Source organism: Megascapheus bottae, chromosome 2 (genome assembly GCF_031878675.1).
Source record: "Megascapheus bottae isolate mThoBot1 chromosome 2, mThoBot2.hap1, whole genome shotgun sequence".
Taxonomy (NCBI): domain Eukaryota; kingdom Metazoa; phylum Chordata; class Mammalia; order Rodentia; family Geomyidae; genus Megascapheus; species Megascapheus bottae.
This window is the reverse complement of record NC_143510.1, coordinates 86,157,828-86,182,373: the sequence shown is the minus strand read 5'-3', so window position 1 is coordinate 86,182,373 and position 24,546 is coordinate 86,157,828. Positions and strand designations below refer to the sequence as shown.

The following is a 24,546-nucleotide window of genomic DNA, read 5'->3' as shown; positions in this document are numbered from 1 at the left end:
AATCCAGGGTGTCATGCATGCTAGGCAAGCATTCTACCATGAAGCCACATTCCCAGCCTACCTGTACTTCTTAATGTCTTCAATTCTTTTGTATCAGTATTTGATAATTTGGATTATAGAAGTCTTTTACTTTATTCCTAGTATTGTACTTGTGTATGTCTGTTGTGTGTGGGTTGGCTATGGCTTCCATTTCTTTCTGAACCAAGTCTGGTATAGAAATCTTTGAATTTTTGCATGTTGTACTCTTTTGGTGTTTTTTGATTTCTAGGTAGTGAAGATCTCATGCAAACAAGGATAATGACTTCATTTTCCACTTATATGCCTTTGTTCTTGCCTAAGTGCTTTGGCAATTACTATATTGAGTAAGACTGGGGAGAATGAAGATAGCATGAGGCACAGAGCCAGCATTCAGCGAGTGAGAATGAAGTCTATCCTGTCTTGACCATGTTAGGGAAAAAAGAGGCATGTAGCAAGGAGAATATTTTTGAGTCACAAGCATTCGTTTGAGAACTATCAGCAAAATGGAGTCTGTGGGGCATCAGCTTCTGTTTGTAGCCTCCTGTGCAGGCTTGGTCAAAGCACCATCTTCCTGGGTGTGGGTTTATCCATCTAAGACCACAGAGTTTTCCTCTCTCATTATAGACATATATGGTAGTGAGTGCCTTTTAACCTCAGCTAAGCACTGGGGCTTGAACTCAGTGCCTCACAGGTGGCTGACACAGGCACAATGGAGCCCACTTCAAAAGCATCCTAAGCAACATGACAAGCCCCTTCCTCCTCCAAATTTATTTCCTCTTAAGTTACTATGCATTTTACAAACCTGAAGCTTCTGTGACAGAGGAATTTGTTTATTGGTGTTTTCAAGAACTCCAACAAGCCCTCTCTACACCACCAGGTGAAGGCAGGCACAAAGACCAGCTCTGCTCTGCTCCATTCCCCCATGGAGGAATGCCAGGCAGCAGAAGTGAATTTGTTTCCCGTCCCTCTGCTTGGTGGAGCTACATGGGGCACAGGCTTGGGCCAGCTCCAAGGGAAGCAAGTGAGAAAATCCTATGATCTTCATTAAGACTCCATTGGTGTCTCTGAGCTCCTGTTCCCAAAAGGCCCACTAATAGATGAGCTTCGTGAACTGCCGAGAACAAGCCTCTCACGCCGTCCAAAGGCTTCATTTACTAAAAACAAGCAAGTAGTGGAGAAATTAGTCTCTATGCTGTGAGAGACTAAAATGTTGAACAAGTTTCTCTATCCTGGAGTAGAACTCTATTATGAAATGTATTTAAGCAATACTGAGAATGAGATAGTAACCAGCTTAGAATTCCAAACAAATGTACTAAAGTCAATTTTTTTTTTTTTGGCCAGTCCCGGGGCTTGAGCTCAGAGCCTGAGCACTGTCTTTGGGCCTTTTTACCCTGAAGGCCAGAGCTCCACCACTTGAGCCACAGCACCACTTCCAGCTTTTTTCTACGTACGTGGTACTGAGGAATCAAACCCAAGTCTTTGTGCATGCTAGGCAAGTACTCTACCACTATGCAAAACTTCCTGCTCCCAAGTCAATCAATTTTTAAGTGACCTTATTTTTGTATACTCCTCCAGCTTCCCTGGAAGTAGCTAATCTACCTTGGTGACAGGTGTCCTGTCCCTTAGAGACACTGCCTTCCAACATTCAACTTCAGATAGTTTTCCCTCTCTCCTTCTTCTCTGCATGTGACTACATAGAAACTTTCTGGATTTAGGACCTTTTGTCTACAAACCAGAGTAATACAGAGAGAAACCTTCCTCATAGGAGGGAAGATTCAGGGGCCATGCAATGGGGACACATTAGTCTGTTTCTTTACTAAGACACAGCAGACTACCTCACAATAACAAAGCAGCAGCCAGGATCTTCTAAGGGGAAGACACTGACCAGTCTGGGAGAACAATCTTGGAAGAAAGCAGTCAGGAAAGGGGCACACTGTAAACTGGCAATGGGTGGGCTCTTGGGGAGTATGCAACATTTCCTTCAGTCTTCCCAGGAAATTTCAAGGCTGGAAACATGGCTTAGTGGTAGACTGCTAGCCTAGCATACATGAAGCCCAGGGTTTGATTCCTCAGCACAACATAAACAGAAAAAGCTAGAAGTGGCTTAAGTGGTAGCCTTGAGCAAAAGAAGCTCAAGAACAGTGCTCAGGCCCTGAGTTCAAAACCCCAGGACTAGCAAAACAAATTAATAAGTAAAATATATAATACTTCTAATATCCTGGCCGTGCCGCTGCCCGCCACCTAAACACATACAAGTTGAGCATTCTGGGTTGGTGCTTCCAGGTACTTTCAGAGAGCGGAGTGCTCAAGATTCTTACCTGAGGACACTGTGCTGATGTCCCAGACCCGAAGCCCCTCTTTCTGACCTCCAAAAGCATAAATAAATGGCTGATCAGGACAACATGAAGAACAGAAGAGAACTCCCTGGGGAGAAAAGAACACAAAGTCAGTGACTGGAGCCTTTCTGAGCACCTCCCTATGTCGAAGAACCTGTGATCTGAGTTGTTCTCAAAGCCAGCTCACCCCTGCAAAGGCAGCTGGCAGTCAAGGTAATGCTGTGCATATGTTGCATCAGAGCATGCTCTGACCACAAGCCTTCACTGTCCCCCTAGCGAGTTCCTAGGCTACTTGCTCTGCTACGGACACTCAAAAACTTCAGCTTTCCTTTTAAACAATGGCAATGACAGTAGGGCATCTCCACCCTCCTCATTTTCCTGGGTTGGTACAGTTTAAACACAGGGGTTGCTGGGCAGATGCACTACCGCTGAGCCACATCTGCAGCCCTTGTCATTTCCCCGAGAGCTGAGGACTGAACTTGGGCCTTGTACTTGCCAGGCAAGGTATCTTCCAGTGAGCTAAATCCCCAACCCCCTGTGTCATTTCTTTTTTTTTTTTTTTAGTATTTCCGTTTTTCACTACTAGATATACATATTATGGAAAATATCAACAGGAAACATTGCAAAAATCCTCCATTTAGATAACTACTGTTCATGTTTTTGGATATACTTTGCTAAACTGAAAGAAGACATTAAGTACAGGCTGATAGTGTGGAAACTGCTCTGTAACCTGTCTCTCCCATAACTTGAATAAAGATACCCTTGACTTTTTTTGGGAGGGAGGGTGGTGGTCAGTCATGGGGCTTGAACTCTAGGCCTGGGCCTTGTCAAGACTATCTATCACTTTGAACTACAGGGTCATTTCTGGTTTTCTGAGGATAATCAGATGTAAGTCTTACAGGGACTTTCCTCCCTGGGCAGTGATTCTCAGATCTCAGTCTCATGAGCAGCTAGGATTACAAGCGTGAGCCACTGGCACCCAGCTTATACCTGAGTTTTAATAGCTCAACACAGCATCCTACTATGACTGTACCCTAAATAATGCAAGCATGTTTTATTTGCTAAGAGAGTCATGGTGATTTCTGAATGTTTTGCTACTGTATATATAGTAATCAACTTCAGCATAGTCAGAAATAGTCAGACAAAGGTGGTGATAGAGTGACCCAACAACAGCTCCAGGGTCCTAATGTGAAAGCTTGATTGTAAGGTGAAACCTATGGCTACTTGGGTTCTCACTAAATCTTTGGTCTCACCAGCGACTGTTAAGTACGGAGGTAGAAAAGGATCCACATAATGAATTCCTTAAAAATGTCTTAAGTCATAAATCTCCACCAAACTTGACTTGGCACAAAATGAGCCACCCTCCCAGCACATCTGCAGATGTACTGATTCCCAGAAAGAGCCAAGAAATGGACTACACAGAAAACAAAGATAACAGGGAACTCCTCACCATTTTCATGTCCCTAGAATGCACGAGGCTTGGCCTGTCTCCTAAGATGTCCCAGATCTTCACGTATTTGTCTGCTGAAGCGGTCACAAGACAGCCCTTGATCTGACTGCTCAGATCCAGACCTACAGGAGACAGCAGTTCAGTGACTCTTGCTTTGAAATACAGACTTACTTTGTCATGAAGTGACAGAAATAGAAGTAACACTTTTTTGCTCACCAGAGATTTCATCATTGTGTGCATTAAGTGTAAAAACTGGCTTATCTGAACGGGCGTCCAAATTATATACAAAGCCGTCATCCGTACTAGCCTGAAAGAACAAGCATGGCATAACCCTTGTATGTAACAGCAAAATTTAGCAATGGCTGAGTAGTAAAATCATAGTGAAAATCAGCTCTGTGTCTGCCTTGCCTTGGAGCTTATTAGGGTAACATGGACACACGCATTTACGTCTGGATGAGCTATTTACTCTTCTGTGGCCTCTAAGCAGTGGCACTTCTATGAAGCTGTGGTGAGGGAGTGGGTTAGACGTGGCAGGCACACTTGAGATGACCGAGGGGACACTGTGGAGTACGCACTGAAGAGCAGGGAGGCCTGGCAGGCAGGCAGAGCTCCTGGGGGTACGAGCTGAGGAGCGCATACCATGAATCCAGAGGACGGACAGGGATGGCAGGGGCTGAAGAGCTGGCTTGTTTAGTGAGTGACACTGATGCTGTGGCAGGTGTTCAATGAGGTCAGGACTCAAGATCAGATCAGGGTTGTTAGGCACAAAAGAAACAGAAGTGCTGGGTGCCAGTGGCTCATGCCTACAATCCTCCACAGTAGACTGAAATCAGAGGATCGAGGTTCAAAGCCAGCTTAGGCAAAAAAGTCCTAAGCCTTCATCTCTTAAAATTACCAGAAAGCGGCCGGGAGTTTGGCCTAGTGGTTAAAGTGCTTGCCTAGCATGCATGAAGACCCGGGTTCGATTCCTCGGTACCACATACATAGAAAAAAGCCGGAAGTGGTGCTGAGGCTCTAGTGGTAGAGCTCTAGCCTTGAGAAAGTCCAAGGACAGTGCTCAGGCCCTGAGCTCAAGCCCAGGACTGGCAAAAAAAAAAAAAAAAATTTACCAGAAAGCACTAGTTATGAGAAAGCTAGCTGAGTGAGAGCTTGATGCCCTGAGTTCAAGCCCCAGTACTGGCACAAACAATAATATAACCATAAGGGACAGAAGGAAGGAATTACGGGAGCGATCCAGAGTCAATAATGGGCTTATACATGAGGTTTAAATAAAAAAAAGTGTCTTCTTGGACTAATGGAAAAAATATATATATGGGGGTAGTGGTCTTAGGGCTTGAAATCAGCCTGGGTGCTGTCCCTGAGCTCTTCAGCTCAAGGCTACCGCCCTACCTTGGAGCCAAGCCCCATTTCCCATTTTCTAATTGGAGATAAGAGTCTCAGGTCCTTTTGTGCCCGGGCTGGCTTTGAATCTTTATCCTCAGATCTCAGCCTCCTGAATAGTTAGGATAATAGGTGTGAGCCATCATGCCTGGCTCAGGGACTGAGAACTGTCCTTGGACTTTCTCAAGGCTAGAGCTCTACCACTTGAGCCTCAGCACTATTTCTGGCTTTTTTCTATGTATGTGGTACCGAGGAATCGAACCCAGGTCTTCCTGCATGCTAGGCAAGCACTCTACCACTAAGCAAAACTCCCGGCCCCTAAAAAAAATATTTATAAAAGGGAAAGAGGAAAGAAGATTTTGAGCTCATGGCCAGCCTTGGCCTACATAATACAAAATAAACACATGTCTCAAAATAAACAAAAAAACATTAACTATGATTAACATTTCACAAAACACTGATAAAAATGGTGAAAATCAACAAGTGAAAATAAAGTATAGCTAATCTGGAATGCTTGACAATTAGCAAAATCACTCACATAGCACTAACTCTTTGCAGCTAAGCCACTCTCTTGTTAAAAAGACAAACCTTTCTTCAACCTTAAGACCCAAAGTTCCACATTATTAACAGAGAAAAAAGCTTTTTGTTGATAATCTCTCTAGTTGATAATCTCTCTCAAGTGTGATTAAGAAAATGTAAATTGTGAAAACCCTGGAAAAACAACACAAGATGTACATCTTCTTACCAAAAAATGGCAAGGTGAGAAGTGATTCCATGTGACTCTCTCGATCTGCCCACTGAACCGCCACATTCGATTGCTTTCGTTAGGACTTCGGCAGTCATAGAGTGCCACTGACCTGGACACAGTCAGAATTAGGCTTTGAAGAGTTCAAGTCTTCCTATGTTTTTAGTTTTAATGAAATGGTAACAGAAGCACTGTGAAGTCAAGGTTCAGTTATTTAGAGCTTGGTTTTAAGATAGGAAAAATGAGTTGGTAGATTCTGGGTCTATCACTTAAAAGCACTGGGAACAGTAACGTTGGCTTGACTTCATATGTGTTCAAGATGAACCCTCTATTTCCACATGACTCATGCCTTTGCCACAACTCTTTACAGTGAGGCTATTGTGCTGGGGTGAGGGAGCGGGTGTCCAAGGGAAACATGTGTAATTCTGTTCCCATCACCCCAACAGGAAGCAAACTTGCACTTTTCCTGAGAGTAAGGAGGAACCAAATTAAAGACTGCTCTCGGATCCTGCTAGCTGCTGCTCCCACGTTCTCTCCAGTTCTCACAGAGGCATGCACATGATGGTGCATCAGCCCAGGAGAGGCCTTGATTCTAGAACCAGGCCTTCAATCCTCATGTGATTCTTCCCTGTTTTGGCCAAAAAAGCCCCAAACCACAAATAAAGAAGAAAAAAAAAGTAAAATCACACCAAACCCTCAAACAGCAGCAGCAGCAGCAGCAGCAGCAGCAGCAGCAACAAAAAACAAAAACAAGCCAAAATCAAGCGAAGATAAAACTAATTCTGAGCCTAGATCTCTAGAGGTCATGGTATCTCTGCTTTGTTTCTGATCAGACCATTTGCTCAGCCTGTGTTTGCAGGAGAAAAATTCTCCCTGCCCAGGCTAACCAAGCCAATGTGATCACAGCTGCCAGCTGAATTCAGCCTACATAGCGAGATGGCACAAGGGTTTGAGGAATCAACACTTCTATCATGGTAAGTAATGCATTCTAAGATGGCTGTTTCATAAAAATGGCTAACTCACACATCTAAAATTCAATGCGAGTTGGCTAGTTCCCACAGCAGGCAGAAAGGACCAGAGCTGCAGAAGAAAACTAAGTTTTGCTACCAATTTACACATGTCTTCCATCGGGTCAATAAGCGACAGTTTTCCAGTTCAAGAGGATCAGAACAAAAGGAGCAGTCACTCTTACGTGCTTCCTTACTTATCATAGGATCCAGAAATCAGTGTCTGTGCTTCGAATGGATGAAACTGCAGAGTCTGGACCTATACGAGGAGAGATGGATGAAGACATCCTGTTTTAGTAACATTACCTATTAGGTGAAAATAGATTTTGCAGTGTTTCTATAAAATTTTCTCCTTTTTATAAAGTACTGTGTTAAACATGAAATGTTGCATATTCAAAGAGGCAAAGCACATTCCAAAATAAAAGCTGGCACAGACAGTAATGCTCTGAACCCCTTCCAATGTTAGAAGAAACACAGAAGCAATGTGGTGTGGTCAAATGGCCCTGGGTACTGCTCAGGCTCTGGAGTTGCCCTGTGCACACTTGTACCAGGGAACCCGGAGCTGTGGTCACAGATGGGCTTGGCACTTACTGCTGGGTCTGACAGCCTGTCCTACTTGGGGCCCTCTGTGAACATGCTGTAGGAACTAACATCCCCCCCCCCCCCCCCCTGTCCTTCCCAGCACCGGACAGGGTTGTTTAGAGACTGGGCTTTATGGAAGCACTGTGTAAATCATGAAAAGCCATGGATGCATGGAAGTTGAGCAGCCCCTGCCTGTCCCCTCACCTTGTCTGTGTGCACGGCAAGGGTAGCTGCTGGCTTCCCCACAGACATATCCCACAGGACTACAGTGCTGTCAGCGGATGCGCTCGCCAGCACGTTCCTGAAGAGAGAGGAGAGACAAACTAGGTAATCCTTTAAAAATTAAAAGTGTGATTCACTAAGCAAAAGATTCCCTTGACCACCGCATCAAGAAGAAGACAGCCCATGTTCCTGTACTGGAAGGGGAATATGGTATCTGCAGACTGAACTGCAAAGTGAGGTCCACATTCAGCTACCCCATTCAAAATCCCACAGTTTGCCACATTCTGCAGAATTACAATCAAGAATTAAATTTATCTCTAAAAATTTGGAGAGAAATGCAATGAAGTCTTAATAACCAAAAAAACATGAAAACGAAGAGCAAAGTTTGGAAATGTATACTTTCTGAGTTCAAAGCTTGCTGAGCTGGGTACTGGTAGCTCAGCAAGACCTCAGAAGCTGAGGTCTGAGGATCAGGGCTCAAAACCATCCCGGACACAAAAATCTGTGATACTCATCTCCAATTAACCACCAGAAAACCAGAGTGGTGTTATGGCTCAACATGGTAGAGCCCTACTCTTGAACTGAAGAGATTAGGAACAATGCCCAGGCCCAGAGTTCAAGTCCCATGATCACCACCACCACCACCACGAAAAAGTTACAGTGTTGCTGCTGGTCTAAGGATGGATCTAGAGATGAAACAGAACAGGGAGTCCAAAACTAATCTTTGGCATTTGACAATTCAATGTCTGATTGGGGAAGAACAGTCTGTTCAACAAATGCTGTGGGGACAACAGAGTATCCTTTTGCAAACTTTAGGCCACTACATCTCATATCATATACAAAAATAACTCAAAGTGGGTCACAGACTTAGAAGGAAGGGCTAATAAAACTTTTGAAGGACACATAGGCATAAGTCTTTAGAACTCTGAGTTATACATTTAAAAAAATGACATATGATCAAAAGCATAAACAACAAAAAACCAAATCAGGACATTGTCAATGTGAAAAACTTGAAGCTGGGCAGCAGTGGCTCGTGCCTGTAATCCTAGCTACTTAAGAGGCTGAGATCTGAGGATTGAGGTTCAAAGCCAGCCCAGGCACGAAAGTCCATGTGACTCTCATGTCCAATTAGCCACCAGAAAACTGGAAGTAGCGCTGTGGCTCAAGTGGTAGAGCCCTAGCTTTGACCTGAAGAGCTCAGGGACAGGACCTAGGCCCAGAGTTCAAGCCCCATGACTGAAAAAATAAAGAAAAAAAAGAAAAACTTTGAAATTTGGGAACTAAAGTATTTTCAAATCCTAGTTCTGACTGCTATTATTAATATTGAGAAGAAGCTACTACAATTCTATTTCAAAAATAGGCAAGGCAGTTGAACAGACATTTCTTCCAATGTTCAATAAGCATAAAGTTACTCAGTATTACTAATCACTAAGAAGTGCAAACCAAATTCATACAGACCTGTAACCCAAGCTACTTGGAGGTCATGGAAGATTATCTTGGGTTGAGAAGCTGAGACCAGCTTCAGAAACATATTCCTTTGTCTCAAAAATAAAATAAAATAAAATAAAATAAAGGAAGGCTGGGAGTTTGGCCTAGTTGTAGAGTCCTTGCCCAGCATACACAAGACCCAGGTTTGATTCCTTGGTACCACTTATCTAGAAAAAGCCAGAAGTGGTGCTGTGGCTCATGGTAAAGCTATAGCCTTGAAAAAGACTAAGGATAATGCTCAGGCCCTGAGTTCAAGACCCAAGACTGGTGCGGAGTGCGGGAGAGGGGAAGGAAAAGATAAAGAAAAACAAATACCCCAAATAAAACAAAACAAGTTACAGAACTGAAAAGTGGATACAGGGGTAATGCCATGTGTATTTCTGTACATCCTGGCATTTCCCCTTGGAAAGAAGCTAAAATACAGATCCTTTTTCAGGTGCTTTTAAAGGGATCTGCTTTTTTCATCAGTACAATGTAGAATGGAGAGGGAGAGGGCATGGATGAGATTTGGAAACAAAGTAAAGTAAGAAGGATCTGGAAGAACCAGTCCTGTTATGCCACTGGTGCTGGGTGCCTGTGGTCTCTCTAGGTGGAAGATAGGAAGCCATGCTTTCGGGCTGCTAGCCTGTGTGAGGCTGGCTGGTGGGTCTTGTGGAGATGGAGATGTTGCCTTTCAGCAGCAAGGAAGTGGGAAGGAAAAAGGAATACAGCACAGAAGCAGGGGGGTGGAGCACAATATAATGGCTTTCCAATCACCTAAACATCATTTCTCCTTACCTTACTAGTTTGTTCCACGAAAGGTCGAGAACAGCATCCGTGTGTCCTTCTGCAGAGGAGCTCTGCAATCATTGTTTTAATTACTTTTTGTATTGTGGTTTTCCCATCATAAAACTGATTTGTTAATTTGTGAGATTCATTAAACCCTAAGCTCACTGTTTGCTCTAACATACTTTGCTGCAGGACTTAAAGCAGTAAACACACTGTCTCCTAGTTACATTTGGTAACTACAATATTCTTTTTACAAAAGAAACTAAAAGTAACTCTTAAACTTGGTGCTTATTCTACAAATATTAATATTGCTCCCCACCACCTTCAAAACCTAAGAATGTAAGAGTTGCAGGAATGAATACAAAGGGGCTGGAAGTGTGGCTCTACTGGGAGATAACGTGCCTAGCAAGCACAAAGCCTTCAGTTCAAACACCAGTGCTGAAAATTTTAAATTTCAGGAAAGATTAGAACATGCCAACAGAGGTAGGTTTTATGTAGTCATATTTTTTGGGGGGGAGGGGGCAGTCCTGGGCTTGAACTCAGGGTCTGAACACTGTCCTTGGACTTTCTCAAAGCTAGAGCTCTACCACTTGAGCCGCAGCACCACTTCTGGCTTTTTTTCCCCTATGTATGTGGTACCAAGGAATTGAACCCCAGTCTTTGTGCATGCTAGGCGAGCACTCTACCACTAGGCCAAACTCCCAGCTCTCAAATTGGATTTTTTGAAAGTAGAAATTACAGTGACATCATAACTACCCACCCTATTCCATAAGAACAACTGGCTGGGAAAAACTGTTCTTATAACCTCCCTCCCCAACACACTGTCCGTTTGTCTTAGGGTTTAAATAGTGAACTAGTCTACCTTCTTTCCTTTCTTCTTCTTCTTTTTGGAAAGCTTCTTTCCAAGTGTGAAGACTGGCTCTAAAGAGTCCACTATATCCAGGTCCCACACCTCGATGACGGGGGTCATGTTTCCCACAGCGATGTAGTTTCCTGCAGGAAGAGCAAAACCAAACTACTCACTGTAGGCTGGGTGGTGGCTTAGAGTAGTGCTTCCCGGACTTGCACATTTGTCACTGGAAAGTAGCAAGAATACAGATCCTCTTTCAGGTGCTTTTAAGGGGACCTGCTTTTTTCATCAGTAACTAGTGATGGCAATGTTATGCTGTTGATTTTAGAGGCACAATTTGACTAACAACAGCTCAACCTCTTGGCTTCAATTGAGAATTACTGCTGCCTATACACCTACCTTCTTCTTCCTCTCTAGCTTCTGTGAGGATGAGGCTCCCAGGGTAAACATGAACAGATTTGGTGAACAAGACGTAAGATGTCAGGATTACCAGTGTTTACCTCTATTAAGAACTGAGAATCTAAGTATTTAAGACAAGCCTCTCTTCATTTCTCTTCTGGCTTAAATTTTCTAAGACAAGTTATTACATTATACTCAGTTGGATTCCTGATGCCTATCATCCTCGCTACTCAAGAGGCTGAGATTGGAGGTTTAAAGCTAGCCCAAACAGAAGAGTCCATGAGAGTGTATTCAAAGAAGCAGCAAAATGTTTGGCTGCAGGTGTGGCTCAAATGGTAGAGTGCTAAATATAAGCAAGCAAGCAAAGTGACAGCATGAGGCACTGAATTCAAGACGTCGAACCAGTAAAAACAACAAAACAAAACAACCAAAAAAGCTAACTCAACTGGTAACTTCAGAAATATCACGTTGTGCCACTTTAAAAAATTTTTATGGGACCCTAAGAGTTCTATGGTCCAAAAACCTTCAGGTCTTGTTCTTCAGCCTTCAGTGGAGTAGCTACTTCCTCAGCTAGTCTGAAATTTGAAGATACCCCTATCAATTAAATGAAGGTGTGTTGAGAACAACCTAACCACTGAAAGCATGGCTCAAGGGTAGAGTACCAGCCTAGCAAGTGCAAGGCCTCAAGTTCAAGCCTCAGAATCATCACAAAAAAACTACATAACTAAAATTCTGAAAGTGATAGTGCCTTCATAAATACTGGCAGCAATAATAGCTCAAAAGGTATGTACATAAGTCCACATAGGATGAGGCTAAGTGAAATGAACTTCAGGATACAGAAACAAGAGGTTTATCTTTGTGATTGTTCTTAATGTGAAGCTATTTCTTTTCTCTTCTTTTCCCCTTAAGGTTTATCTCATATTGTTACTGTATCTGAGTTTGGCACCTAGCATAATGTATATATGTTTATTTGAAAAAGGGAAGGTAAGGGAAAAATAAGATGAATGGGAAGGGGTGGGGGGAGGGGAAGTAGGAGAAAAACAGGGGAAGGGGTAACAATGTTCAAGAAGTAATACACCTACTACCTGATGAATGTAACTGTAACCCCTCTGTACATCACCCCAACAATAAAATAAAAAATATTGGCAACAATATTTAAAACGCAGTTTATGTAATTAAGAAAACTCTATAGCTTATGCCTGTAGTCTTAACTATTCAGGAGGCTGAGACTTGAGGATCAACATTCCAAGCCAGTCTAGACAGGAAAGTCCATGAGACTCTTACCTACTATTAACTAACATAAAAATCTGGAAGTAGAGGTATGGTTCAAGTGGCAGAGTCCTAGCCCTGAGCAATGAAGTTTGCAAACAGTGCCCAGGCTCAAACTCCAATGTGCACACGCATGCTCCCATGCTTATTCATATTCACTCATTCCATAAGACTAGGAACCACTTAGCAACTTCAAATTTTCCCATTACCTGTAGAATCATCTGGGCTAGGATCAAAATTCAGCCATTCCACACTCAGAGGATATGCAGACAGAAGAATGTCATGGTGTACATAGAAAGAGTCTTCTTCTTGGTTATAAACTGTAAAGATTGAAAAAGAATTCGTGTTTAGAAGTCTAAGTGCCAAGAAAAACTTACTGTTAAGAGACTAAAAGTTGACTAAAAATCAACCATATCAAAAAACTCCCGAGGACTCCCTCTAGAATGTGATTCAGAGTGGAGACTGTGGCCCAAATGGGAAAAGAGACTATTTTGCAAAGGGGAAGCATTTGAAAAGACTGAAAAAGCAGGATAAATCTTGTGTGTCCAGTATTATAATCTTAGCCACTTTAAAAGTGCCAAAAAGCCGGGTGCAGTGGCGCAGGCCTGTAATCCTAGCTGCTCAGGAGGCTGAGATCTGAGGATCCAGGCACTAAAGTCTGTCAGATTCTCCAATTAACCACCAGAAAACTGGAAGTGGTGCTATGACTCAAGAGGTAGGGTGGCAGGCTTGAGTTGAAGCGTTCAAGTCCCATAATTGACCCCCCCAACCAAAAAAAAAAATGTCAAGGAGAAAAAAGCAGGGTGGCAGGTTCTCACTTGGGAAAATGAGATAAGAAAGTATCTTGTATGCTCCATGTAGTTTTACTTCTAGCCCTCTACAATGCTGAGGAGGGGAAAAAAGAACAACTGGAAAACACGCCTCATAATAAAAGGCCCTGTTTAAATTTATATATCTATGGGGGTCTATTTATATTGTAAAATCCAGACTTGTTGGGCCTGGTGGCTGGAGCTTGTACTCAGAGCTACTTGGGAGGTAAGAGATGGGGACCAGCCTAACCAGCCGTGCAAAAAAAGTTTGTAATATTCCATGGGGCCGGGAGTTTGGCCTAGTGGTAGAGTGGCTGCCTAGCATGCATGAAGACCCAGGTTCGATCCTCGGTACCACATACATAGAAAAAGCCAGAAGTGGTGCAGTGGCTCAGGGTAGAACACTAGCCTTGAGGAAAGTCCAAGGACAGTGCCCAGGCCCTGAACTCAAGCCCAGGACTGGGAAAAAAAAAAAAAAAAAAAGTTTGTAACATTCCATCTCAATTAATGTCTGGGCATGGTGGCAAACATCTGTGACCTAGAGGTAACAAGTGTGCACAATGCCTGGATGTGGTTTTCCCTCCCCAGCTGAGTATGAAGCACAAGTAGGACCGAGGCTCAGGCAGGCCTGGGAATAAAGTCAGACAGGACCTTGAAAATAACCAGTGGAGAAAGGTGTGGCTCAAGAAGTAGAACACCTGCCTAGCAAGCACAAGGCTCCTTAGTACTGCTCCCCCCCCCCCAAAAAAAGACAGAGAAAGACCTCAGACCAAAAACCAAACCAAACAAAAAGCAGATTCTATGTGCCCAGAGCAGTAAGGAGGAAAGGACAACTGTGTAAAATTAACTGTATAAACAACTGAAATGGGAAACACAGGATCTGGTACCTAAATGTTTGAACAGCAAACACTGCAATTATGTTACCATCACTTAGAAAGCCTTCTAGTAGGGGGCTTATTTTACTTACCATGCACCTCTAAATTGCACTGTTCCTGTTCAGCTCGGCCACAAACGATGAGATTGTCACTGGGCTTAATTAAGAAATCATCACGTTCGTATTGTTCCTATGTAGGTACGAAAGAAAATCATTAGTTAGAGATAGCAGTCCAATTCGGTTTTTCCAACATGTATGGGAGTAATTAGAGAAGTGATGCAATTATTTACCGTGTCTTTCAGGGTGACATAAGGATCCTGATCATTGCTTCCATAGACTGTAAGACCCAAGAGAGATTCACCAAGAGTCTCAGCATCTATGACAAGATTTCATCAACCAAAATCAGTAAAATGGTCATCAACTATCTAATCCCTAACCAAATGCACCACTGGTAGCTGGGAAAAAAAGCAGTGAACCAATTTAAGCCATTGTATTTGACCTCCGGAATATAATTCTGTCAGTCTCAGAAGTCATAATCTTTCAATGAAAGAATTGACCTTCTTTTAGAAAATATGAGAAACTGCCCAGATTCTCTAGCTTGCTCCAGATAATCATGACTCAAGGTGCTCAAGAGAATGGCCCAGAAACTGTAAAATCAGTACCATAAATAAGGGGTGCAGGATCAAAACAGAGAAATGATGAGCTTCACAAAATTGATCAGCACTGCTGATATATTAACGAGCCTTTATATCTTCCTCTCTACTTTTCCTACTGAACAGCCTACTTCAATTTACCGTCACTCTCTCAGGAAACTCTGGACTGCTTCCCCTGTAGTCAGTGAGGGAGCCTGAGACTTATTGTAGACTACCTTCATAATGATCTAATGTTCTCCAAGTGCAGTCACTTATTCTTTTCTGATTTTCTAAGTTGAGAATTGCTGATTCTGTCAAGAGTTTCATGAGGTCCCAGAGATGTAGAGTAACTGGGATTTGAAAATTATATGACATGTTCTCAAGTAAGACTGAATACTTATTTCTCAACGCGGATATGTCTTTCTTGTGGGTGGCACTGACAGAAGACCTCAAAGCAAGTTCACCTGGTATCTGCTATCCCGTTTTCCAAAGGGCAGTACTGTTGTGTTTGTCTTCTTGGCTCACTTCATTTCCTCTAAGACTTTCTGCTAGACTTCTTCCTTTCCACTCTATCTCTCTTTCCTCTTCCCACTTGGAATTTTTTCTAATTATCTCAACAATAGTGTTGCACCTATTATATTTCAGAATGTAACACTGATAAACATGAATATAATTAAAAGAATGTAATAAGGTTTCAATTGCATTACAATTACATAGAGGGTCTCCTTAGTGGGTTATAGATAATTATAACCACTATATGAATTAAAAAATGTTTAGGGCCGGGAGTTTGGCCTAGTGGTTAAAGTGCTTGCCTAGCATGCATGAAGACCCGGGTTCGATTCCTCGGTACCACATACATAGAAAAAAGCCGGAAGTGGTGCTGAGGCTCAAGTGGTAGAGCTCTAGCCTTGAGAAAGTCCAAGGACAGTGCTCAGGCCCTGAGCTCAAGCCCAGGACTGGCAAAAAAAAAAAAAAAAAAAAGTTTAATAGTTGGATCTTAGATTTGTAATAGATCAACAGGTCTGAACTTATCTTTGGACAAGTTCTTTGTCCAAATCTTGAGCCAAATCATTTGACTGATGGCAATGATAATAAAACTGAGTCAGGCTCTGGTGCTCCACAAGCACTGAGCCTGGAACAGCAAAATGGTGGTGGCGACTGGGTTCTCACCTGGGTCCTCGTCCTCATCGTATCTGTCTAAGTCGTACTCAGCCAGCTCATCGTCATCTGGCGTGCGGTCGTCCTCAGGGCCACCATCCTCCAGAAGCTCCCTTGGCCGTGCCTGTGTGCGGGCACTTTGCATGCCATCTTCAGAAGGATTGCCCGCCTCCTCCTCCTCCTCACTGCCACCTTCTTCTCTGTGAGGGTGAAGACAAAAATATCATCCAAATTCTGCTTGACAACAGTGAGCCTGCTCAGTCACAATTACTTAAGACAGGCATTTTATCTGGGCTCACCCCGGACAGCAATGTTCCGAAACTTACTGTAATTTTTCCTTTGCTTCAGCAATGAGACGCTTTACTTCCTCTTTACTTAGCTCTACCTACAAGAAAGCAAGTATTTTATTATGTTACACTGAAAGAAATCATTGGACATCTTTGAAGTAAACCCTATAAACAAATGTAAAATGTAACTTCATGAGACATCAGAATAAAAACCAAAGATGGATACAGGCTCTCTAAATTAAACAAGAATAAAAGAGTTTGGTGTAGGGAGTTTGGCCTAGTGGTAGAGTGCTTGCCTAGCATACACAAAGTCCTCGGTTCAATTCCTCGGTACCATATACATAGAAAAAAATCTGGAAATGGTGCTGAGGCTCAAGTGGTAGAGCTCTAGCCTTGAGAAAGTCCAAGGAGAGTGCTCAAGCTCTGAGGTTAAGCCCCAGGCCTGGCAAAAAAAAAAAAAAAAAAAGAGTTGTGTGATTTGGTTTTTTTGTGTGTGTGTTTGTTTTTTGTGCTGGTCCTGGGACTTTAACTCAGGGTCTGGGTGCTGTCTCTGAGCTTTTGTGCTCAAGGCTAGTGCTCTACCATTTAAACCAAAGTTCCACTTTCAGGTGGATTAAGACTCCTTCCTGTTCAGATATCCAGCTCAATCTACTAACGCTTAATCTTTAAAAAACAATAACAAAAATAACCCTGATTTGCCAAGTGGTTCTGTGAAGTTCTCCTCCTCTTCTCCTCCTTCTCTTCCTATCCACCCCCCCATCTTCTTCTTCGAAATTATCTAACAGTGCCTCCCCTGTTCTTCCTGGTGGGAATCCCTAACACACCATCTTTGTGTTGGTCCTCTGCTCCTTTCCTATAATCACAGCAGCATCCATTCGGTCTCAAAATGAACCTTGCTCCTTTAGACAGGATTATTCCTAACATTCCCATATCTAATCTTGCACTCTTCTTCCATTTTTTCATCTGCTTATGAGACTTCTCACTTGTGTACCTTTTATCTCAATAAGAGTTCAAAACCAAGGACATTCTACTTTGAAGCTGGTATTCCCTCACCTAAGCCATGTTTCAGGGTCTTTACAACACCTGCATTATCACTAAACTAAGCTCTGTGAAAACAGACACCAACTTGTCACTGTGTTCTTAAGGACACAGTTCAAACACTGCCTTGCTGGCAGTTTATTGACGGACGGTGAGGTAGTCACTCATTGAGTTTCTACTAATCTTCAATACTATAAAGTCATTAGCAATGCAGAAATGATCTTGAGAATGACACTCTGTAGGGGGACAATTCCAGAAACCAGTAATTAAAAACTCCCAAGTATTCAATGTGTAGACTCATCTGGAAACCATTGCCTTCTAGTAATTGAAATATTATATGTCCCTTTTTAATAAAAACCACTTCCTCCTTCCGCAAATTTTGAGATAATGTTTTGTTCCTATTCTACAAATAGGCAATGAGTTCCTGCTGCAGGCCCATAGAGAAACGCAGTCTAAGCTGGGTACTGGTGGCTCATGCCTGTAAATCCTAACTACTTCAGAGGCTGAAATACAGAGGATCAAGGTTCAAAACCAGCCCAGGCAGAAAGGTCTGCAAGAATCCACCTTCAATTAACTAGCAAAAAACTGGACTGGAGGTGTGGCTCAAGTGGTAGGGAATCATAAGTAAGCAATTAAGCCAAGCAAGGGCCAAGGTAAATGAATAATAAACCCACGCTTAGTGGGACTATACTGACTGCTCATTGCTGTGAACTTCACATTCACTTGCATTTCTGCAGCCTTCTCTGCCAGCACTCTCCCGTGAAATATGTGCACCTTTTCTTTTTTTTGCTAGTCCTGGGGCTTAAATACAGGGCCTGGACACTCACTGTCCTTCAGCACTTTTGCTCAAGGCTAGCACTATGCCACGTGAGCCACTGTGCCACTTCTGGCTTTTTCTGTGTATGTGGCATGGAGGAATTGAACCCGGGGTTTTGTGCATGCTAGGCTAGTACTCTACCACTAGGCCACACTCCCGGCTCTCCTTCCACTTCTTTTATAACATTTAATCTCAAACATACTGTACATGCACATATCTCTAAGAAGGCAAGGCTGTTTTGTTCATGCCTGTCTTCTGACCCTGAACAATACCTGACATGAAGAGAATGCATAGAATACAATGAATACCCTTCACCTTTGCTCAGACTCAGTCTCCAACTCCTAGAGCTTTCTTTTTTTTTTAATAGTCCTTTGCCCCGTCAATATGGACTACTGCAAGGTTTTGCATTTTTCTGCGCGCGCGTGTGCGCCGGTCCTGGGGCTTGAAGTCAGGGTCTGGGCGCTGTCTCTAAGCGTTTTGCTCAAGGCCAGTGCTCCAACACTTGAGCCACACCGCCACTTACGCTTTTTGGTGGTTAACTGGAGTGAAGAGTCTCACCGACTTTCCTGCGCGGGCTGGCTTTGAACCGCGATCCTCAGATCACAGTCTCCCGAGTAGCTAGGATGACAGGCGCGAGCCACGGGCTCCGGGCGGCCCACGGCGGCCTGCCAGCCCGGTTTTCTACACGGCAGAGCACAGTGTGGACGAGGTGGGCCCCACATCTTCCCAGCTAGGCCCCCTACGCGCCGCGGGGCGGGCGGCCTGGAGCCCCGGGCCACATTTCCCGCCCGACTGCGCCCCGCCCCTCTGGCTCGCCAGGTGTGCGTGAGTGCGGGCTTGGGGGCGCGACCGGACTGGGGGTACAGGTCGGAGGCGGGGCCCTGCCTCCCCAGGCCCCGGAGACCCGGAGGCTCGAAGCCGCAGTCCCGTCAAGACACCCGGGTCGGAGCCCCACCCCCGCGCGACCACGCCTCACCTTGTCTGGCATCTCTTTGGCCACGCCGCAGCGGACCCAGGCCACGCACGTCACCTGCCGGCTGCGGTTCATGGTGCCCGGTTTCGGAGGGTCTCAGACCCGGGAGACGCGGCCCACACGTCGCCACACGGAGCAGCGGCCGCGGGACTTCCGGCAGGGCGCAGGCGCAGGCTCTGACGTCACACGCCGGCGCCAGCGGAGAAAGGGGCGGGGTCTTGGCAGGATGGGCGGGGACATCGGGGAGTGGGCGGGGAAACCTTGGAGGAAATTTCCCGGAATTCCGGGCAAGGTGGGTCTTGAACTCTTTTTGGAGGGAGATATTGTCTTTTTTTAATTAAAGAATTTATTAATGTTGATTTTTACATCATATTTTAAATGACAAGTTTAACAAACAAGTGTTCAAGGGGGAATCTCTATTTACAATCAGTGGGACTTAGTTTTTAGAACTTAATCAAAATTAGGCTAAGGGTTTGTATGTCATAGAAACATTAATTTATGAAATAAAACATTATGTCTATAGAGTCATAGGTTTTTATGTCTATATAGTTATGTTTGTATTTCCATTACCATGTCCATAGCTTTGGGTATGCAGTTATTGAGGCCTCGCTCTTGTACTCTTTGGATTTAATAGCCACATATTAAGGATACCATGCGCCTTTTGTTCCTTAGGTCTTGACTTGTCTCACTCAACATGATTTGCTCTAGATTCATCCACTTCCCTGCGAATGCCATTATTTTATCTTGTCTGTTGGCTATGTAGAATTCCATTGTGTATATATACCACATTCATCTGCAGTAGGGCATCTGGATTTTACAGTGACACAATCAAGTGTGCAAAGGTGACATTTTATTTTTCTAGGACGGAACTGAATTTCCACTGTGGACATAAACTGTTCACAGCAGAGCCTGGCACAACGGATATCAACAGTTATTGAATAAAATCAACGGAATGACCATTCTACACCGAAGTTCAAGGAAGTTAGGACACTTGTCTCACTGCAGGGTCTTTTCCTTTGTGTCACACAAGTTTTCTGGTAGCCAATCATTCATTCATCTATTCTCTTGGAAACAAGTAGTAACAGCTTGTAACCACTGTAGGCAGAAAATGAAGTATATTTGCTAGGATAATTCAAGAGTCTAAAGATGTAAATGACTGCATCCAGGCACCAAGATTTGACTCTCAGTCTGCTGCTCATGCTGGCTCATGCCTGTAATCCTAGCTACTCAGGAGGCCGAGCTTTTTGTAGCTAGGATTACAACAGGTATGTATTAATGGTTTTAAGCCAGTCCAGGCAGGAAAGTCTATGTGACTTCTATCTCCAATTAATCAGCCAAAGCCAGAAAAGGAGCTGTGGCTCAAGTGGTAGAGTGCCAGTCTGAAATGAGAAAGCTAAAGGACAGTGCCCAGGCCTAGAGTTCAAGCCCCAGTTAACAGCACACACACACAAAATTCTATGGCCATATTTAATCTAACACAGATGTGAAGAGTGAGGCCCAGGAAAAGGTAGTGGCTGATGTAAACCCCACATGTCATGAAGGGTAAAGATGGGAGGTTGAAACTGGGTCTTCTGACTGTATTCCTACTGGCTTCTTTTTTTTAAATATATTTTTTATTGTAATTAATAGAAGGGTTACATGATATTTGCCAGATAAATGGCGCCTTAATTCCCACACAATGATACCCTTTCACATGTCATGGTCCCCATTTCCCTTCCCCCCTCCCCCACCCCTCATCTTGTTTTCCCCCGTTCCCTATCCAATTTCAGATTCTTTTACACCTGAACTGCTCTTTTGGAAGGAAATACAGAAATGTGCCCAGAGAAACGTAAAGGCTTTCCTCAATCTAGTCAGGATGAACTCAGTCCTATCTAAACCAGTAGGTGGCATTCACAGGGATGTTTGGGGGGTGGAGGAATGAAGGAGGCAGACATTGTTGCTTAAAGAAGCAGAGGTAGGGTGGACTTGGAAATACTTTGCTCTAACCCATCATGAGGACCCAAAGACACAATCAAAGGATCATGAGCATGGCTTTGGGCTGTTCAAGCTGGATTCTGCTAGATCTGTCACCACACAAATCAAGCTGCATGGACACAAGTCCCATGTTTGTCTTCTCTACACTGTCCTCTCCATCCTAGCATTCCCAAAGTTCTCACAGAGAGTTCAGGCCAAATAAATACACGAGGAAGAAAGAGAAAGCTGATATCTTGGTTCCTGGGTAGGGATGGGAGAATGGAATGAAGTCATTACATTGAGATTTGTTTCAGAAGCAGAGAAGCTGCTGACAGACTATATAATTACAATGCTCACAAGTATGGTCTTTCGTGATGCATCCTCATATCTGGTACATTTATTCTTGTGCGCTGTGAAAACTGATGAATATTTACAATGCATGAGACTGGTTGAGTGAAACTTGGCCATTTCTCAGGATCACATAGATTGATCCTCTTCATGGGAGGAAAACTTGGGAACTCCTGAACGCAGGAGTCTGGCGCCACCTACTGGACACTTCAGGATTATGCCTGACCTTGATTTTTTTTTTTTTCCTTTAGTTTTGTGATTTCTTTATTTGCTTCTTTCTGTTTTATCCCACTTTGGAATTTTTTTTAAAGTGCTGGGAATAGACGTGCTATGCCAGTGTTCTACCACTGAACTACATCCCCAGCCTCTTGCTTTACCCCACTTTGGCATGGATCAGCCTCAACTCTTCATCTGTGCCAAAGCTCCCTCCTCCCAACTCCCACCATACTAGGCTTAGGATTTTTGCATCTGGATTTGTGGGGGACACAGATATCCATCTGGCCCATAGCCCAAGCCTCCACACACGGTGAGTCCATGACAGTGTGCTTTGGAAAGGAATGGGATTTTCCAAGCTACCCTTTAAGAGCAAAGAGCACATATCATTTACAGGGAAATGGATGGACCTAGAACAAATCATGTCAAGTGAGACAAGCTCAGCTCAGAGAGGCAGATGGTTTGTGTTTTCTCACATGTGTGGAAGCTAGATCTAAAATACACTGGGACAGGATAAATTGTACAGGACTGTAGGCATTCACACACAGTGAGACCAAAAGAGGACACTCTTAGGAGAGGAACACAATAAACAATGCCTATGTGATCAAAGTGAACTCCAGGAAATGAAAGCAGAGATTTTTTTTTCTTTGCTGTTGTTTTCGTTATCTTTTCTTTTTGTCTTGGTTGTTCATGTATCTGTCTTTGTAAGGGGAGACACAGAATGGAGGGACAAAAGGTGAACAAATGCAGCAGTGATACGCCACAGATACTATGTTGAAAATCAACTGTACAACTTGTGGATGGGGATGGGAGGGACAACCCAGAAGAGAGCGAAGGGATGACATTGTCCAAAAAGAAAGGTACTCTTCACCCGACTTATATAACTGTAACCTCTGTGCATATCACCTTTATAATAACAATAACTTTTTAAAAAGGAAGCAAAGGGAAGCATCCTGTGGAAGCAGGCTGTAAGCAGAGGAAAGCTCAGAAGTAAGGCTGGAGGATGAGGGAAATGAAGCCTGAGGAGCAAGGCTCCCACACAGTACTGTGGTGAGGGAATGACAGAGGAAGAGTCTGGAGGGTGGGCTGGTTTTCTTATCACTGCATTCTCCAATGAGAAGGAGGAGGAGGAAGAGGAGGAGGAGGAAGAGAAAGAGGAGTAGGAGGAGGAGAAAGAGGAGGAGGAGGAGGAGGAGGAGGAGGAGGAGGGAGGGAGGGAGGGAAGGAGGAAATGAAGCAGCAGCAGCTTCATACTGGTAGCTCATGCCTGTAATCCTAGTTACTTGGGTGATTGAGAACTGAGGGTCAAGATTTCAAGCCAGCCTGACAGTGGCGTTTATGAGACTCTTAACTCCAATCAACTAGCAACAAGCCAAAAGTAGAGCTATGGTTCAAGTGGTAGAGTGCCAGCCTTGAGTGAAAAAGCTGAGAGACAGCACCTAGGCTCTGAGTAAATCAAGCCACAGTACCAGTTATATATATATATATATTATATATATCATATATATATCATGTATATATGTCATATATATCATATATATATATATGACAGATGTGGTTGTCATGTGTGAATTTCCCTTGCTGGAATTCATTACTCTTAAAATGAGCCTTTTTCTAACTTGACTGAGTGGTAAAAATCCACTTTCTGACTTGAGAAAAGCAAGCCACATTTTTCAGTGCCTGAGTTGCTTCTAGCTTCTCTTTCTCTTCCCAGCTGGGGGCGTTCTGAGGCCCATTCCTTCTGTATTAGCTGAGTGAGAGTAATTAATCAGCCAGCTGCCTGGCTAACGTGACGAGGATAAATAGGGTCCCGGCTTTAATAAAATGCAGTCTTGGCAAAAATAAATAAATAAATAAATAAAATAAATGAAGGCTGGGAGGCCATTACACATACTCTACAGGATTTATCAGGACTGATATGCATTTCCGAACACCAAATAGATGATTCAGATCAGAGAAAGAGAATGAAGAATAACGGTGTCCCTGAGTTGCAAGGACCTTCATCTCCTACCTTCCCTCCCTTCAATGCTTGAGCCTCTGTCAGAGTCCATCATCATTTTCTTGGATTCTTCTAACGCTGGGATGCTCACCGCCTCCTTGGAAAGTTTTGCACTGACTTCAGTTTTCCTACCCAGATAGAGATAAACTGCTTTCTTGCAGAAACACCATCATTGGAACATTTCTGGTCCTGTTGGGCTCAGACTGAAACAGACTCCTTTTTTTTGTTTTTATGTGTCAATGTTTTATTGAACGCACTAGTGAACAAACTAGCAGGACGATAAAGGAATTGCTTCTAAGAGCATTGAGAAGGTGCATAGTCAACAAGGAAAGAATATCACAATATTAAACTAAATTTAAGAATGGTTAAAAGTTTACAGAAAATAAAACAATGTCATCTCTTAGTTCTCCTGCCAGGCTATGGAACAAAACAATTTTACAGGACCATAAAACTTTACATATTTTCACTTTCACCATTTGTGAATTGTGACTGTATGTTGGCAGCTGGGTTGCAATTGCCCGAGATGTCAGATTAAGGTCACCCAGGATTATGAGGAAAGGCTCTAACATGGTGTGTGTGGTGGGGGGGAAATCAGCCTGTTTCATTTTCTCAAACTGACAGAAATTTTCCTCTTATGTTCAGAGCTCCCATTTTCAAATGACCCTAATTTCCAGCTTCCTCTGAGTGCTCCAGGAGAAACTACTTGTGCAGTTCTATTAAATGGCAGAGATAGAACAAAAAAGTATTCCTAAGCTTCTGGGGGTGGGGCAAGGTGGGGAAGGTGATGGAACAGTGTTCTGTATTTGTTAATTTTCTTTTGATTTCTTGGAATTCCAATTATTTAGGAGGGACTTTGGTTTTCAATTATGGTACAAATCTTTGTTGTTTTAACAGGAAATTAGGGGAGAGAATAAAATGCTTTATTAAAATG

At 43.4% G+C, this 24,546-nt stretch overlaps 1 protein-coding gene across 1 annotated transcript; it reads right to left on the bottom strand.

The window, feature by feature from the left end:
* Nucleotides 1-765: 765 nt before the first annotated feature.
* Nucleotides 766-19,256, bottom strand: Pwp1 (PWP1 homolog, endonuclein). The gene is made up of 15 exons (XM_090328579.1): nucleotides 19,106-19,256; nucleotides 16,314-16,372; nucleotides 16,000-16,187; nucleotides 14,488-14,573; nucleotides 14,291-14,387; nucleotides 12,724-12,834; nucleotides 10,859-10,989; nucleotides 10,006-10,067; nucleotides 7,723-7,819; nucleotides 7,134-7,195; nucleotides 5,930-6,041; nucleotides 4,021-4,111; nucleotides 3,805-3,926; nucleotides 2,337-2,442; nucleotides 766-1,172 (listed from the first exon to the last, which is right to left on the bottom strand). Exons 1-15 carry the CDS (start codon nucleotides 19,175-19,177, stop codon nucleotides 1,063-1,065), a joined length of 1,506 nt encoding a protein of 501 aa, XP_090184705.1. The 5' UTR covers nucleotides 19,178-19,256; the 3' UTR covers nucleotides 766-1,062.
* Between the last annotated feature and the right edge of the window lie 5,290 nt (nucleotides 19,257-24,546).

Bases quoted from the DNA above. Each gene is read 5' to 3' on its own strand.
- Pwp1 (XM_090328579.1), bottom strand. From the start codon at position 19,177: ATGAACCGCAGCCGGCAGGTGACGTGCGTGGCCTGGGTCCGCTGCGGC. The intron at 3,927-4,020 runs GTGAGCAAAAAA...TGTCTCCTGTAG, and splicing joins ACACAATGATGAAATCTCTG to GTCTGGATCTGAGCAGTCAG. The intron at 2,443-3,804 runs GTGAGGAGTTCC...TTTTCTCCCCAG, and splicing joins ATTCTAGGGACATGAAAATG to GGAGTTCTCTTCTGTTCTTC.